A 13,731-nucleotide genomic window follows, 5' to 3' on the forward strand; every position below is an offset into this window, starting at 1 on the left:
CCAAACGCAGAACAGCTCTGACTTGTACCTTCAATTCCTGCAGCACAATTACCAGCACAATTACCTGCTCTGTCCTTCAGCAAAGCAAGACCTTCCCAAAGGAGTGTTTTGAAGTGTGTCCAGTGTTTGCACTGGGCGTGCTTCCACAGGCACAGCACAGCCCTTGCTGCCCGCAGAGGTTACAGAGTACGTTCAGTTCAGCCTTGCACTTGTTTCTGCTCCCTCCTGCCTTTTCACACAGTGATTGCATTTTGCAATATTCAGATAGAAATGCTGGCAACATGTTAGTAGAAGTAAATGAAGGGGCTAATTCAGTTCAGAGGGGCTGCTGACACCCAGGTTGATGTCCTACAGGTCCTGGTGTGCAGCTGGCAGGGACACACGTTCCATAGGTTTTTTTCTAAAGGAATGAAAGGAACAGGTCACCTCCTGCCCATTCACTTCAGCAGGAACAGGTCTGACTGCAACCACCAGAAAACAAATGAGTACCAAGAAAGTGACTTTCAAAACCACATTTAAATTAAGTTCTGAAGTGAAGAGTAAAGAGCAGTGTCTGCAGAACATTCTTTTTGCATAAATGCATTATGCGGGTACAAGGGTAGCATTAAATTATCCGGAATGGCATTTTCCTCTGGAAATTGCCCTTAATAAGTGTTCAATATGGGTGAAAGTTCACAGAAACTTTAGAAGTAAACTGGTTACTTCTAAAGCTGCCTGGAGAGCTCAGTGGGAGCAGTTACAGGGCCTGCTGTGAGACAGGATTAAGCACGTGTGGTTTCACTTCTAGTTGGACCAAAACTGGAAAACTCCAACTTACCCTATGCTCCCTCTAAAAATGGCAAGAAGTGTTCTCCATGTGGAGTCTTGGAACTGCTTCAGTCAGATCCTCCTGTCTGCCATGAGGACAAGAGCTCAGGCCTTGGAAATCAAGGCTCGTTTTTTCTGTTTTACTCTCAACATTCCCAGCACAACACTATCCCTTAATAAAATATGAATATGCCTCAGATACACAACAATTGGAATTCACTTCCTAGCAAACAGCAAATACTGTCTGATCTCAGACCTTTTACCTAAAAGATTCCAGAAGTAAAACAGGAAAATATTTTTCATCAATGTCAGCAAAGGGTGATTTTTCCTCAGTTCAGAGTATCTCTAGGTACTGAAAAATACTGAGGGCTGAAGTCTACTAAGAAACAATTTCTTACAGCTGAGCAGTTAAAAATATCCAGAGTAGCTAAAAGCCCTTCCAAGACAAGCCCTTCAGAATAATTATCTTTCACAGACATCTCTTGCTGGGCAAGGAAATGCACAGAAAAGCAAAGGCACCAATCACGTGTTATTACCGTCCTGCTGGTTAAAATAGAACCCATTTCTTCACCTGCACCACTGATCAGGCTTTCAGGAGTCACTGGGGACATTTACTGACACCTCCAGCTGCAGCATGGTCCTTTCTGTGACAGGAAAATAACTTCTGGAGCTGTTGCTGTGGTTCAGATCTATAGGTACTGCTTGCTGTCTGTCCAGAGGGGAGAATGCACAAGAACTGGAGTCTAATAACAATTAATTCTTTTTCACGGCTGAGACCCCTAATGAGCTACATGAAGAGCCCTAGAGTGAAGCTTTAGTTACACTGTCCCTTTAATCTGGAACATGCAGCAGCGCTGCTGAGTCACCCCTCCTCTCTCTACCCTCATTTACTTACTCACTCCTGTCCCTGCCTTATGCTGGAACATGCATTTTTCTAGCTCTGTAGAAGACTGATCTGTATTCAAAGTGACATGATTTCTTTAGCTTTGTTTACTGCATCAGCACTGGCACTTGTGCCAGCACAAGCAGAGTGCATTTTGATGGCACTGCTGTTTATTCCTGCTGGTGGGTCACATCGAGGTTCTGCCACTCACAAATGCAGACTTCAGAGCTGAATTCCAGAAAGAAAGGGTGGAAATTCTCTAAACATGGTTTTGTACCACTGAGGATGTTCTCCATGATTTTGCTAGTTCTGTGTCCACGACATGTCAACAGCAGTTGTAATAATGTGAAAACGGCAAGCTTGTACATGGTTATCTGAAAACTGCAAATTCATTCTTGGCTTTCTGCATAGTGCAGCATGCAGGCAGGGCCACAGCATCTGCATGAACGGGGACAGAATTTGTGCTATAAAACATACATTAAAAAATTACCAGTGGTTCAACCCTTATCTTTAAAAATACCTTAACCAGAGGGCTGAAGAATATACTCATGCAGACAAGCGATAGAGAGATCTCACGATGCTTTTGGGCACCTCCCTGCCACCCCATCTCCCAGAGGAGGCTGCAGTGCCTGTGCTGGAGCAGAACCCTGGCTTTCACAAAGCTGCTTTACATGGTTTGTGTGGCACTACTGCCCAGTTACCCTTCATCAGTTACCTAACACAAATTCTCCCCTCCCCACACCTTATGAAGAATGAGAGCCAATATTTTCAGTTTGAATCACTCAGTCTCCCACGAGGATAATCAGAGCTGGGCTGGTGTCAGCTCTGATGGCAGCAACCAGCACCAGGTTGTTGCTCTTAGGACACAGCAGCTGCTCTAGTTCAATGCCACCAGGAATTGCAGGGAAGAGAGTCAATATTTACCCTGTCAGAAAAGGTGCTGGAGAAGACTTGACAATGTTTTTCACAAGGTAAGAAAGTGGAAGAAAGCCCAAGTGAACAGTTTCCACCGTGTAGTACAGGAATATTTTTAAATATTTTAATATTTTAAATATTTAATGAAAGATACCTGTAAGAAGGAAATTTTCACACATTTAGTTCCAAATTTAAATTCTTGTAGAAAGGGGAAAAGTTCTAAAGGAAGTTTTTCATTACTCTTATATTTACATTTTATAAGCAAACTGAAAACTGTTCACCTTTTACCTCCACGTTTATAAATGAAAAAATGTATCCCTTTCCTGCATATTCCAGTGCAGTATTCAGGCTGGAAATACAGTAAGAAGTCCTACAGCATAAGCCACCTTTACATTCAAAGGAAAATAAGAATGCTCCTGGTTTGCATTAATCCCAATGCATGTACATTCATACATGCAAAAGAACTTGGCACGAACTGCTAAAACCAAACTGATGTTGTAGGGTTTAATTTCTTGCATCTACAAGAATCTACAATTATAAAAGTCTCATCTTCAAACTTTACAGTACATTTACATTAGCAAATACCCCACGGCTTTCCTCACTCCTCCACTTCTGTACAAATCATATACAATAAAAAGTTTCAGGTTTTTGTTGTACAAACATCATTTTACACTTTAATACAGGTGAAAATGTCCTCTGGCACCTCATTTCCTCCGTGGTGCCTGTGTATGACAGGACAGAGCACTTTCAATCCATGCTTCTGAAATCTTCAGCTCAAGTAACACAGACTGGTGAACAGGGCACAGCTTCTTTCTGCAACTCCAAAGTTTTAAATAATGAGAAAAATCTCCCACTTGTTTGTATAACAATCAACAGTTTATTAATGGATATGGTGAAATTTTAGCTATCCACCAAAGATGTGTAAAAAATTGTCATGAAAGTAAAAATAAATAAAGCTGTTTTTAAATCAGTCTTGTTTTACATTTCAGTTCAGAATGCAACATTGAACACAAAACTGTCATTGAAGTTTTAAAGAAGTCTACTGATACCCAAATTACAGCTTTTATGACAAATCTAATGAGAACTGAAACTGATTTGGTTTTAGGTTTAAAGACTTTCACATTCAAATACAGTGTCTCGTTTAGCACAACACTTCCTTTGACAGTGATGGGCAACAGTGATGACATATTGCTGTATTTTGACATAAGGCACTATGATATGAATATGCCATACACTTGCCTTATGTCACATATATCCATTGCTGACCAGTGACTTCTGTCAAATACAAAATGAAAAAGTTTCAGAATACAGTGCATTTTAATGAAGGACATCATGTGAAGTCTTCCAGCAAATGTTTTGAAGACATTTTGAAATACGAGCCTACATTTTAACATAAGCTTTTGTCATGCTGCTTTTTTTGCGACATCACTGGGGGGAAGAGACTCATCATCCATCACTAAGTCCCAAAACACATTCTCAACCATCCTGCTCTGTTCCACTGCAGTCACTGCTCTTGAGACAAAGGACCCAGAAACTCTGTTCAAGTTCTCCTACAAACGTGTACATTCACAGCAGTCATTCGCTCTCGTTCTCCTTTTGTTTGGCACCTGGGAACAGAAGAGGAAAGCAGCTGTCATTTCCCTGGGCACATAGAACTGGAGAAGCTCATTTCAGCTGCTGCAACTTTTTTCCCTGATCACATTACCAGAATCAGAGTACTGAATGCAACATTTATAAAGAATAAACTGCAAGATTGCTAAATGCCAAGGTGAGACAGAACAAGGGAGGCTCGAGACCATCACTGCTTTAATTTCATTGCCAAGTCTAAGTAACCCTTCTGGGAAGTTACTTCAAGTGCCTTTGAAGATTCTCCCTAGCACAAAAAAAAAAGCTTAAAAACTCCCAACTAAAAACCCACAGCCCAAACCTGTCCCTCAGCTTAAAGCCAAGCTTAATCATCATAACAGCCCCCAAAAAATGAATCCTGCTTGAGCACAGACTATGTAAGAATTTAGTTTAACTACATTGTGTTGATGGACCATTTTTCCTGGCTAAGAGGCAGATTTTGCTTACAACAGGGATCTAAGAGACCTGTCCAGTAGGACTGTGCAGCATCACCTCTCTCTCCTCCAGGTATTCAGACATGCTGGGCAATGACTGAACCCTATGGTGAGCTTGGATTCAGCATCCAACTCTACAGAATAAGAATCTCTTGCCAGAAACCTGGAGTTGCTACTTGTAATGTATAATCAAACACTGAAAGATTCATTAAATACATCCAGTTTTCACATCACAACTTTTATTTTTTTCCCAAACACAGGCTGGTCTTAATTCCTGCCAGTCAATAAATTTTCCTTCCCAGTCTGTGAAGAGAACTGGACTTATGATTTATCTGGTGTTCCTAGAAGCTAAGTCACACTTCACACTCTACAAATCAGATTTACATCACAGACATCCTCCCTGCATGAGAAAAATTCTAGTCTAAAATTGGGCAGTTGCCTGTGGAAATGCAATCTGATGCTTAACTGCCCCCCAAAAACACCTTCCCTCACCTCCTCTCTTCCAGTGGCACAATCCTGCCCTCTCTGTTGCTCTAACCCCTGTTCTCAGTACCAGACTGTTCTGTGGGTAGGTTCAGTGTGCCAGGCTGACTAAACTGCAGCTTTTTTGCTGGCTCAGTTTCCTGTTAGCTCAGTGAGTTACAGCAGCTCAGGGATCTCATGGTGCTTGCCCCAGAGTGGGAGCAGGAACTGCTCTCTGCAATAATTCCTGAGCACTTTTAGCTCAGCTCAGGGTTTCAAAGTAACTCCAGTACAACAAAGTTCTTGGTTTGTCAGCATCCAAATGCTTTTCTGTCTGAACTTTGCACCATTAGCACTACAATCTGCTCTCCTGGAATCCTTCTACCCTCCAGTCATGGATGAAACTGCCTCCTGTGCTTGGAGAGGCACTGGCTGCTTGTCTTTACACCTCCTTCTTCTTTCTACAGGCAAGGATTCCATTTGACCCAGACCTCTGGGCTGATTTCTCTCCCATGCCTTCACAGAGCTGGGTTCCTTGCTCTGCTCTTGCTCTTCCAGGTCATTAAAAGGAACCAGATGAACTGATACAACACCTCCAGCAGTATTGCTGATTACTCCTCTTCAGAACAGAAATATTTCTATTTAAACAGGGTACATTACCTTTTTTAATTCTACAGAGGAAAAAACAGTTTTACATGGTTACATTATCTATCAGGACAGGTAAGAGATTTCAGTTAAGCTCACATACAGAATATTTTTTTCTTTGAAGGATGTATCTGGCTCTATTTGTCTGATTTTTTTTTTTTGTCTAATTTTTTTTGAGGCAAAGTGGTAATAATCCTCAAGACATTTTGCCCTCCTCACAGAGCCAAAACAGGGCTTTACTTTAGGTTTTGTGACATTGAAGTAATAGATGAGGTTGAAGTGAAGTTACAATTAAGAACATAAAGCAGGTTAAGAACTCGGCAAAAATTAAAACCAAAACAAAACAATAAAGGTAGCAGAAATAAACCTATTGCTGGATACTCTTGTTAAAAGGAACCTGATCATGTTTAGATTGATCATTAGAGATTTAACCTGATCAGAAGAGTTTTATACTGGAAGAGTTCTGAGGTGCTTCTCTGACTTAAGTTGTGAAAGCCAAGCATAGCTGGAGCAACAGCAAGGCTCCAAGAAGTGATTTCTTTAGTGGACAACACAGCTGTGACCACACTTGGCCAGAGCAAAGAAACTCAGAAGATGGGGAATGTGCTCTGTTGTAGATGTTGTCTATACATTCAGCTTCATCCACTTAAAACATTAATCATGACCTTTTTATTCCCCAGCAAAGATATATGAACAGCAGGGACATTCATGGAGCTTCTGCATGCCCTCCTCAGTGAACAGGAGACTGACAGTTCAGCTTTTTCCTGAAATGACTTGTATATTTAAGAACTATAATCAGTTACAAAATCTGAAAATTTATCACTGTGAAATAACTGAAAGCCAGCAGGGTGTGCACCCCACTAGTGCCCCAGGTCCATACCTGCAGGTGTGAGTACCAGAGCTTGTAGGATGTCAGAAAGGGAGATGATACCCACAATGCTATCAGCTTCATTCACTACCACCAAACGATGAACCTGCCAGCAGGGAGAAGAGTCTGAGATATATTTACCTGATTTAAAGTAGACAAAGCAAAGAAACACAAACAAAGAAACAAACAAACCCCCTAAAGTAAGGCAGTTTGAAGATAAGAAGGAAAAAACCAACCCAAAATGGTTCAAAATGTCAGGAATAGCAATTCTCTCACAGCAACACAAACATACTTGCCCTACATAAATGAAAATAGTGCATATTTAAAAAGCACACTGCTTTCTGACATGGCAACAGAATCTGATATGGAGTGACAGGTAAGTCAAGATCTAGGTCTTGAATATTTCTGCTCTCAAAATGGGGCACTCACATCAAACACTTCTCCCCAAGTTACAGTCTCTGCCCAGCTCAGCCTGTGGTCTTCAAAAAATTAGATACAGTAAAAAAGTGAGGATTCCTTCTGAAAAATACTTCCTAACTTCCTCAGCAGAGAGGCACAACACTAAAACTTGCTGTATTTTGACATCTCTGAGTTGGTTTTAACTTAATTTTTCTCACAGGTGGAAAGTAAGTGCCAGATTGGTTTTGAAACAATTTGTTTCAAACAGGCTGTTTAAGACAGAAAAAGGATTCAATTTATCTATGCAAATAAACACAAAGACACAACTTGGAAGAAAAAAAATCTATCAACAGTAAGACCATATGTTCAAATAATTATCCTTACAAACCTCTTCGATGGAACACTTCAACATCAGAAAACTTTTGTCCTAACTGTAGGGAAATTAGCTGGATACTCCAGTATCCTGAGGCTTATTGGACACAGCAAACTGTGAAAAGCCACTGTAGAACCAGGGAAGTGTCTGTCCAAAGTTCAGAGCCTATTACATATTTACTTTTACCCAAGTGAATTATCTTTCTTCACTATTAAGTTGAGAGAAAATGCTTTATTTTTGATAAAACTATGCTGGTGATATTTTAAACAGGTTTATTAGTTTCTTCATATGCATACATTTAGTAATTTTATTCCTCTCTCAGTGTAAGGAATTCAAGAAAAATGGACAATGTTTCATTTGTTTAATTGCTTGTAAGATCAAGCAGTTGTCTGGCAGCTAAAAATAGCTTTGTAGTAGTTTTGACTGACTCATTTTTACATGTAATCTCACTGTGTTTAGACTGAACGAGAGGGTAGGAGTTGTTCTTAAAACCCAAATGTCTAAAGCTTCTTAAGATAGCAATAAAATAATCCAAGTTTGAAATGTGTGTATCAGGAAAGCCAAAATTATTCAGTTCAGGAGGAAGCTCAAGCAAATGCAGGAAGTTATAAGTAGAAATTGCCTAATGAGGTTCTAAGGGCTTGTTAACAAAGTAGTTTTCCTCACATCAAGTATATGCATGCTTACAACTCTAAAAAATAAATAAATCTTGTAATTGATGAAGTTAAAGCATCTAAATGGAGCTGATCACACCTCAGAGACAATTGAAACTGAGAATATTGATTCTCTTCTGCAGAGAAGCCTTACAGGGGATGACAACCTACAAACTCATTCACCTCTGCATGTAAGGAAGTTCCCAGTACTAACAAACAAGATAAACAGCACCAAAATAATAGACAGGACATAGATAAAAAAATTTTAAGTGCAGTTAGTGAAGGCTTCATGGCTCTGTTTCACTGCATTTCTATGAGAGCAGTGCAGGATTCCCTCCTGCATCAAAACGAGTTGCACCTGAGCCCAGCTATAAACTGGAATTTAACAAATTATTTGTTTGCAAAATTATGACAGGCTTGGAAGAAACTTGGGAAAGCTTTGCATTCAGTTTAGTTAATGTCATAAATCAGAAATGCAAATAATTGAATATTATTCTGTATTCTGTAAAATATTTTGCATGTCCAAAACCTGAGTCCATAGAGCAGACTGAGATCTAACACACATAATTATTAAAAAATATTTTCACCAAGTAATCAAAACAAAGAGGATAAATTTGTACTGTTTATCAGTTTCATAACACAAATTACAACTTATTATGCAGGGACTCACCTCAGCCTTCACTATTCTATCCACAATGGTCTCCAGTGTTTCCAGCATACTACACTTTACAACACCTTCAAAATACTGAGAGCGGTGCTGTAGGGCTTGTGTCACCGTGATATCTAAGTTATTATATGTTTTTTCAGCAGCAAGATTCTGCAAAAAAACAAACCCAGGCCACATCAGACAGCTCAGTACTTAGTAACAAAGTACTCAATAAAGTAAATATTTTGGCATCAAGCAGATAGGCATTTCTGGTCTGAGTCCATTCCAAGTAACATATTAAACAAAGCAGATGCTCTTCAGCTTCAGATCCTGGGAACTGTCAAGCACAGTGATGCTAAACACCATCTGACACCCTGGGTTAATTTGTAATACTGGTCATATGCATTAGGCCAGTGAAAATCTTACTTTGCATCTCATCTTTGGCTTGGTGTCACTCTGCTTTTGCCACCAGCAGCAAATGTAAAGATGAAGCTCTTCAGATTGCACATCACACATATTATACAATTTTTTAATTGTTTGTTTATCATAGGGCTGGGGAAGACACCAACTGTTCTGAACACCTCCCACAGAGTAGATGTTAGTGGCTGAGAGCTAAGTGGACAGCAAATTCATTCTTCACCTTTCTAATTTGTGGGCTCAAACTCCCTCTCCTGGACTCAGCTGGTGCTGTCATTCCACGACAACTTGTGTGTCTGGGTGTATTTTAACAAGTACTATAATAATAACAATGCAATCCCATCCCCAACACTAAAAGGAAGAGATTAAAAGAATTTGAAAGCTGACATTTTAAACTTTCATTCTAAGAACACGATCATGCCTGCAGGGAGAGGACTCTGTCCAGACCTGCAAAAGCTTTCTGTAGGTGAGACCACAGTGGTATTTTAGTAGTGTTGGCACACCCTGGCCTACTGACTTTGCTGCTGAGGCACTGAAGGAAGAACAAAGACAGAGCTTTTAAATGAAAGCACTGGACCAAGCAATAAAATTAAATTAATTTTTGGCTAGAAGATCGTCAGGTCAAGTTTTTTGATTGAATTACACCAAACGTGACAAAACAGGTTTGAGATGATCATAAAGATAAAAACAATTTTAGTTAATTAATTTAACCAGGTCCTAATGAAGCACGTTGAAAGGAGATGAAAAGCCTCTGCAAACTGAAGTTACCCTACACACAGTAACTGGTGCAATATAAAGCTATTACTATACATCCCTCCATTCCCAGGTTTCCCCAATCAAGAACCTGAAAATTAATTCAGAACTCTTAAAATGAAAGAAATCCATCAACTTAGCCAGCTGCATACACAGGCATAGCTTCAACCACCAAGCAAGCATTTTAGCCACATGGTTAAAAGTTAAAAATCACCATCTTGGAAATTCCATGTTTATTAGAAGATTAGATCATACACCTCAGATTACAATTTTTCCTTCTTTTAAAGCTGAAGATCAGGTTGAAGCAGCCTGATGAAATCTGGAAGCTCAGAGGTGATTATCTTTTAAGAATAGAATCTTTTTCCCCCAAATGTAAAAATCAAACTAGGACATGTGAGAAAAATCCCAAGTAATCAATAGATGCCCTAACTCCATCCCATGTTACTAGCTTGGTGCAAACAATTACATGGCTAAAAATTATATCTTTGTGATGTGGGGTTTTTATCCTATTCCCAATACATATTTTTTTCCCAGATAAATGATCCAACATATCTAAAAATCCTATTTGTTGCCTCATCACTTAAAATGAGAAAGGAAGTGGAAAACATAAGGAGCCCTCTTCCTTTTGGTGTCTTTCCAAAGAAGAAGAATGGGAAAAGAAGGAAACATGTCCTGCCTCAAAATCCAACACAGTTACAAAATAAACTGAAACACTGAATCCACCAACAGTGAAATTTCATTGTCTTTGATACATCAGATCATTCTCTCTACAATACCGCCTATTCCCTGACAAGCTTTTAAGGCAGAAGGATCTTACACAGTAGAGAATCCCAAATACCAAAGACAAATGCCTAGAAATGACAGGAAAGAGCAGTGACATCACAGAACCTTCAGTATTAAGAACAGTGTTTGCAGCCAGAGGTATTTATAAGCCTAAAATACTTCCACTTGGGACTATTCTCCATTTTAATGAATGTCTTCCAGGCAGTGTTTCAGATCTGGATTCTTCATTAGTGCAGCTGGTTGGTGGCAACCTGGGCAGTGAAATCTCTAGAAAATAATGTAGCTGTCAGATGCTGCAATTAGAAAGCAGGTGCACACAGCTGGGAGGGGACAGGCATTTAAAAAAAATACATATAGATATATAGATATATAGATATATTTCAAGTTTCTGAAAGCCATGCAAATGGAAGAGCCCTTGCTTTCAGAGGCTGGTAAATCATGGCATTAATCTGAGTATGCAGCTGGAATCTTGAGGGAAATCCAGAAACAGTGTCCTGGATTAGATCTAAAGCAGAAGGAATAGAGATACAAGACTCTGGAGTCAGAGACACAAAAGAATGGGCCAATTAAAGTACTTTCAACATCACTGGGAAGGTTAAGCTGTACAAAGTACTCAGACTGCACAGAGAAATCTGCATTGTCTTTGAGACTGGAGTGGCAGCAGCTGGAAAAAGGAAGTCCTGGCTCTAAAACAAAAACCAGCAAGAACAGAACAGCTCAGCTGTGAGGGACCTACCATGGTCACCTGGTCCAAGTGCCTGGCACTCCAGGGAGGAGCAAAAGCTGAGGCAGTTCACTAAGGGCACTGCCCAAGCACCCCTTGAGCACTGACAGGCTTGGGGCATGGAGCACCTCTCTGGGAAGCCTGTCCAGTGTCCAGCCACCTCTTGGCAAGGAAATGCTTCCTAAAGCCATCTCTGAACCCCTGCAGTGTGGCTTTGGACCATTCCCACATCCTGGCAATGGATCCCAGAGTGTTCAGCACTTTATTCTCCACCTCCCCTCCTCAGGAAGCCTCCAGAGCAATGAGCCCACCCCCTCAGCCTCCTTTTCTCCACACCAGACAAACCCAGAGTCCTTAGACATTACTCACAGCATATTCCTTCCAGCATTTTCACCAGCTTTGATCCCCTCCTCTGGATTATGCCCAGTCAGATCTTATTTTGGGCAACATCCAGAGCAGTAAAAGCCTGTGTGCAAACAGTACTACTAAGGATAACTTAAATAAAAGCAGTAATAATAAAAAAAAATCTGCAGGGTGAATTGGATCATTTTCATTCAGTTTGTTAACAAAATAAAATTGTCATATTAACAAATTAATTTGAAAATGCTTACTACATATAAAGTATTTATTGGAATTTAAGAGATATACTTACTATTACATCAAATTTGGAATAAATATCTACAACTTTTCCTAAAAAGAAAAGAAAAACAAAAGTTAACAAAGTGCTTAAAATACAGCATCAGTTTTTTTGCTTCCTGTTTTCATCTGTTATAATTACACAGAAAGAAATGACAGGTCAAGAAGGAAAGACTGGAAAAAAGGTCCCAAACAACTTATCAAATAATGAAATTCTTCCAAGCCTATCAACTTATTTTTCATAAGTGTTGTTTTATATTCCCTTTCTTCCCCCATGCCTTTTTAATGAATTTTTTTTTACTCTTTCTTGTGTTTTCCCCTCTGTCCCAGCATCATTCCAGGGCTCACAGCCTCTCTCCACACTTTTGTGCCCACCTGACTCATCCACAACAGGTAATGCCGATATCCTTCGCTCTACAAATATATTCAAGGCTTTAATGATAGGAGTGTCTGGATGTATGAAGGCAATGTTGTGATAAGTTCCTATTCCAAGTTCATCCAGATTCTTCTTCATAAAGGCAGGCTTTGGCATCTCTGACATCTAGGGGAGTCAGAAGGAAAAGGATTTTACACTGACATTCACTCATCCATCTGCAGACTCAAGTGATGGTTACAGGTCACTGCGGCTTCCTGACACCAGATTAATACAAAACCCAAACAACCTAAGGGGCTTCTGTTCAAAGCAGCTCTGAATTAAGACAATGTAATTAGGAATTTTGCTCCCCTTTTTTGTAGTAACACATCACTAAAAGCTGTATATCCTAAGCTATGTCATTCCCACTAAAACCGGAGGGAAAAGATAGAAAATATTAATCTGAATATTTATTCTGAACTCTTGTTGCTTTGTTTGGCCTTCTGTTCATTTCTATGACTAACACTACTACAGAGAGTAATGCCAATCTCATCTCTAGGAGACAATTCATTTTTCTTTTTTTGTAAACAAACTCCTGAAGCTGAGGAGATGTTCCAGAAACACCAGCAAATTACTCCAATAGACAAGTCCCTGATGTTTAGGTTTCTTTAAAGCAGTAAAACAAAGTAAAGGTAAAATATAGGCCTTATATTAAGCTTTAATTTCTCTGGTACAAATAAAAGATACACAAAGACACAATGAATATGAAAGTACATTATGAAATTTCTGCACTAAGATTTAATTATTTAATTATATCAGATGTCTACTGTGGGGAAAAATCAGTTAAGCACAGCATAGCTTTAAATACTTACAAAAAGCTGGAGGAACTTGAGGATTCTTTTATGGGTAAGTATATAAAGTGCATTTCCACTGACTGGATCTATAACTGGCAATCTGTGGATTTTGTTTTTGATCAACGAATATACAGCATCAAAAAGGCTGAGGAGAAAAACATTTTATTTTTTAATGAATTCTAGCTAACAACAAGCAATGCCAAGCAATATATATGCACACTTTTATAAACCCACATGAAGTATATGTGGTAAATACTTGCATTATCTTTAATGTTGTAAAGAACAGAAGTTGAGGATTTCAAATTAACTTTTGCAGCTTTTTGCTTTGCAGCACATCAACAACTATATGCTCATAGAAATCTAAATCTATTAAGAAAATGTGATGGAAAGTTCGTTTTGTGATATAAAGTATACAAAGAATATCTCTTCACAAGTGTAAATTCTTTTTCCAGGAAATGCTGTGCTTGCAGTATCCCTGCACTCAGAATGGGTCTTTTAATC

The 13,731-nt window shown here is 39.3% G+C and overlaps 1 protein-coding gene across 1 annotated transcript; it reads right to left on the bottom strand.

Annotated features, from left to right (window-relative positions):
* Positions 1-3,095: 3,095 nt before the first annotated feature.
* On the bottom strand, positions 3,096-13,709 carry LOC130266550 (5'-AMP-activated protein kinase subunit gamma-2). The gene is made up of 6 exons (XM_056515800.1): positions 13,249-13,709; positions 12,400-12,565; positions 12,041-12,078; positions 8,736-8,882; positions 6,653-6,746; positions 3,096-4,212 (listed from the first exon to the last, which is right to left on the bottom strand). The coding sequence occupies exons 2-6, from the start codon at positions 12,563-12,565 to the stop codon at positions 4,181-4,183; spliced, it is 477 nt and encodes a 158-aa protein (XP_056371775.1). The 5' UTR covers positions 13,249-13,709; the 3' UTR covers positions 3,096-4,180.
* Between the last annotated feature and the right edge of the window lie 22 nt (positions 13,710-13,731).

This window comes from Oenanthe melanoleuca, unplaced genomic scaffold, assembly GCF_029582105.1.
Source record: "Oenanthe melanoleuca isolate GR-GAL-2019-014 unplaced genomic scaffold, OMel1.0 S082, whole genome shotgun sequence".
Taxonomy (NCBI): domain Eukaryota; kingdom Metazoa; phylum Chordata; class Aves; order Passeriformes; family Muscicapidae; genus Oenanthe; species Oenanthe melanoleuca.

What these genes read in the sequence shown, in the direction of transcription:
- LOC130266550 (XM_056515800.1), bottom strand. Translation starts at nt 12,565, where the DNA reads ATGTCAGAGATGCCAAAGCCTGCCTTTATGAAGAAGAATCTGGATGAA. An exon ending in ATTCCAAATTTGATGTAATA is followed by an intron (nt 8,883 to 12,040) that starts GTAAGTATATCT and finishes GTTTTTTTGCAG; the next exon opens with AATCTTGCTGCTGAAAAAAC. An exon ending in ATAGAATAGTGAAGGCTGAG is followed by an intron (nt 6,747 to 8,735) that starts GTGAGTCCCTGC and finishes CCCTGCTGGCAG; the next exon opens with GTTCATCGTTTGGTGGTAGT.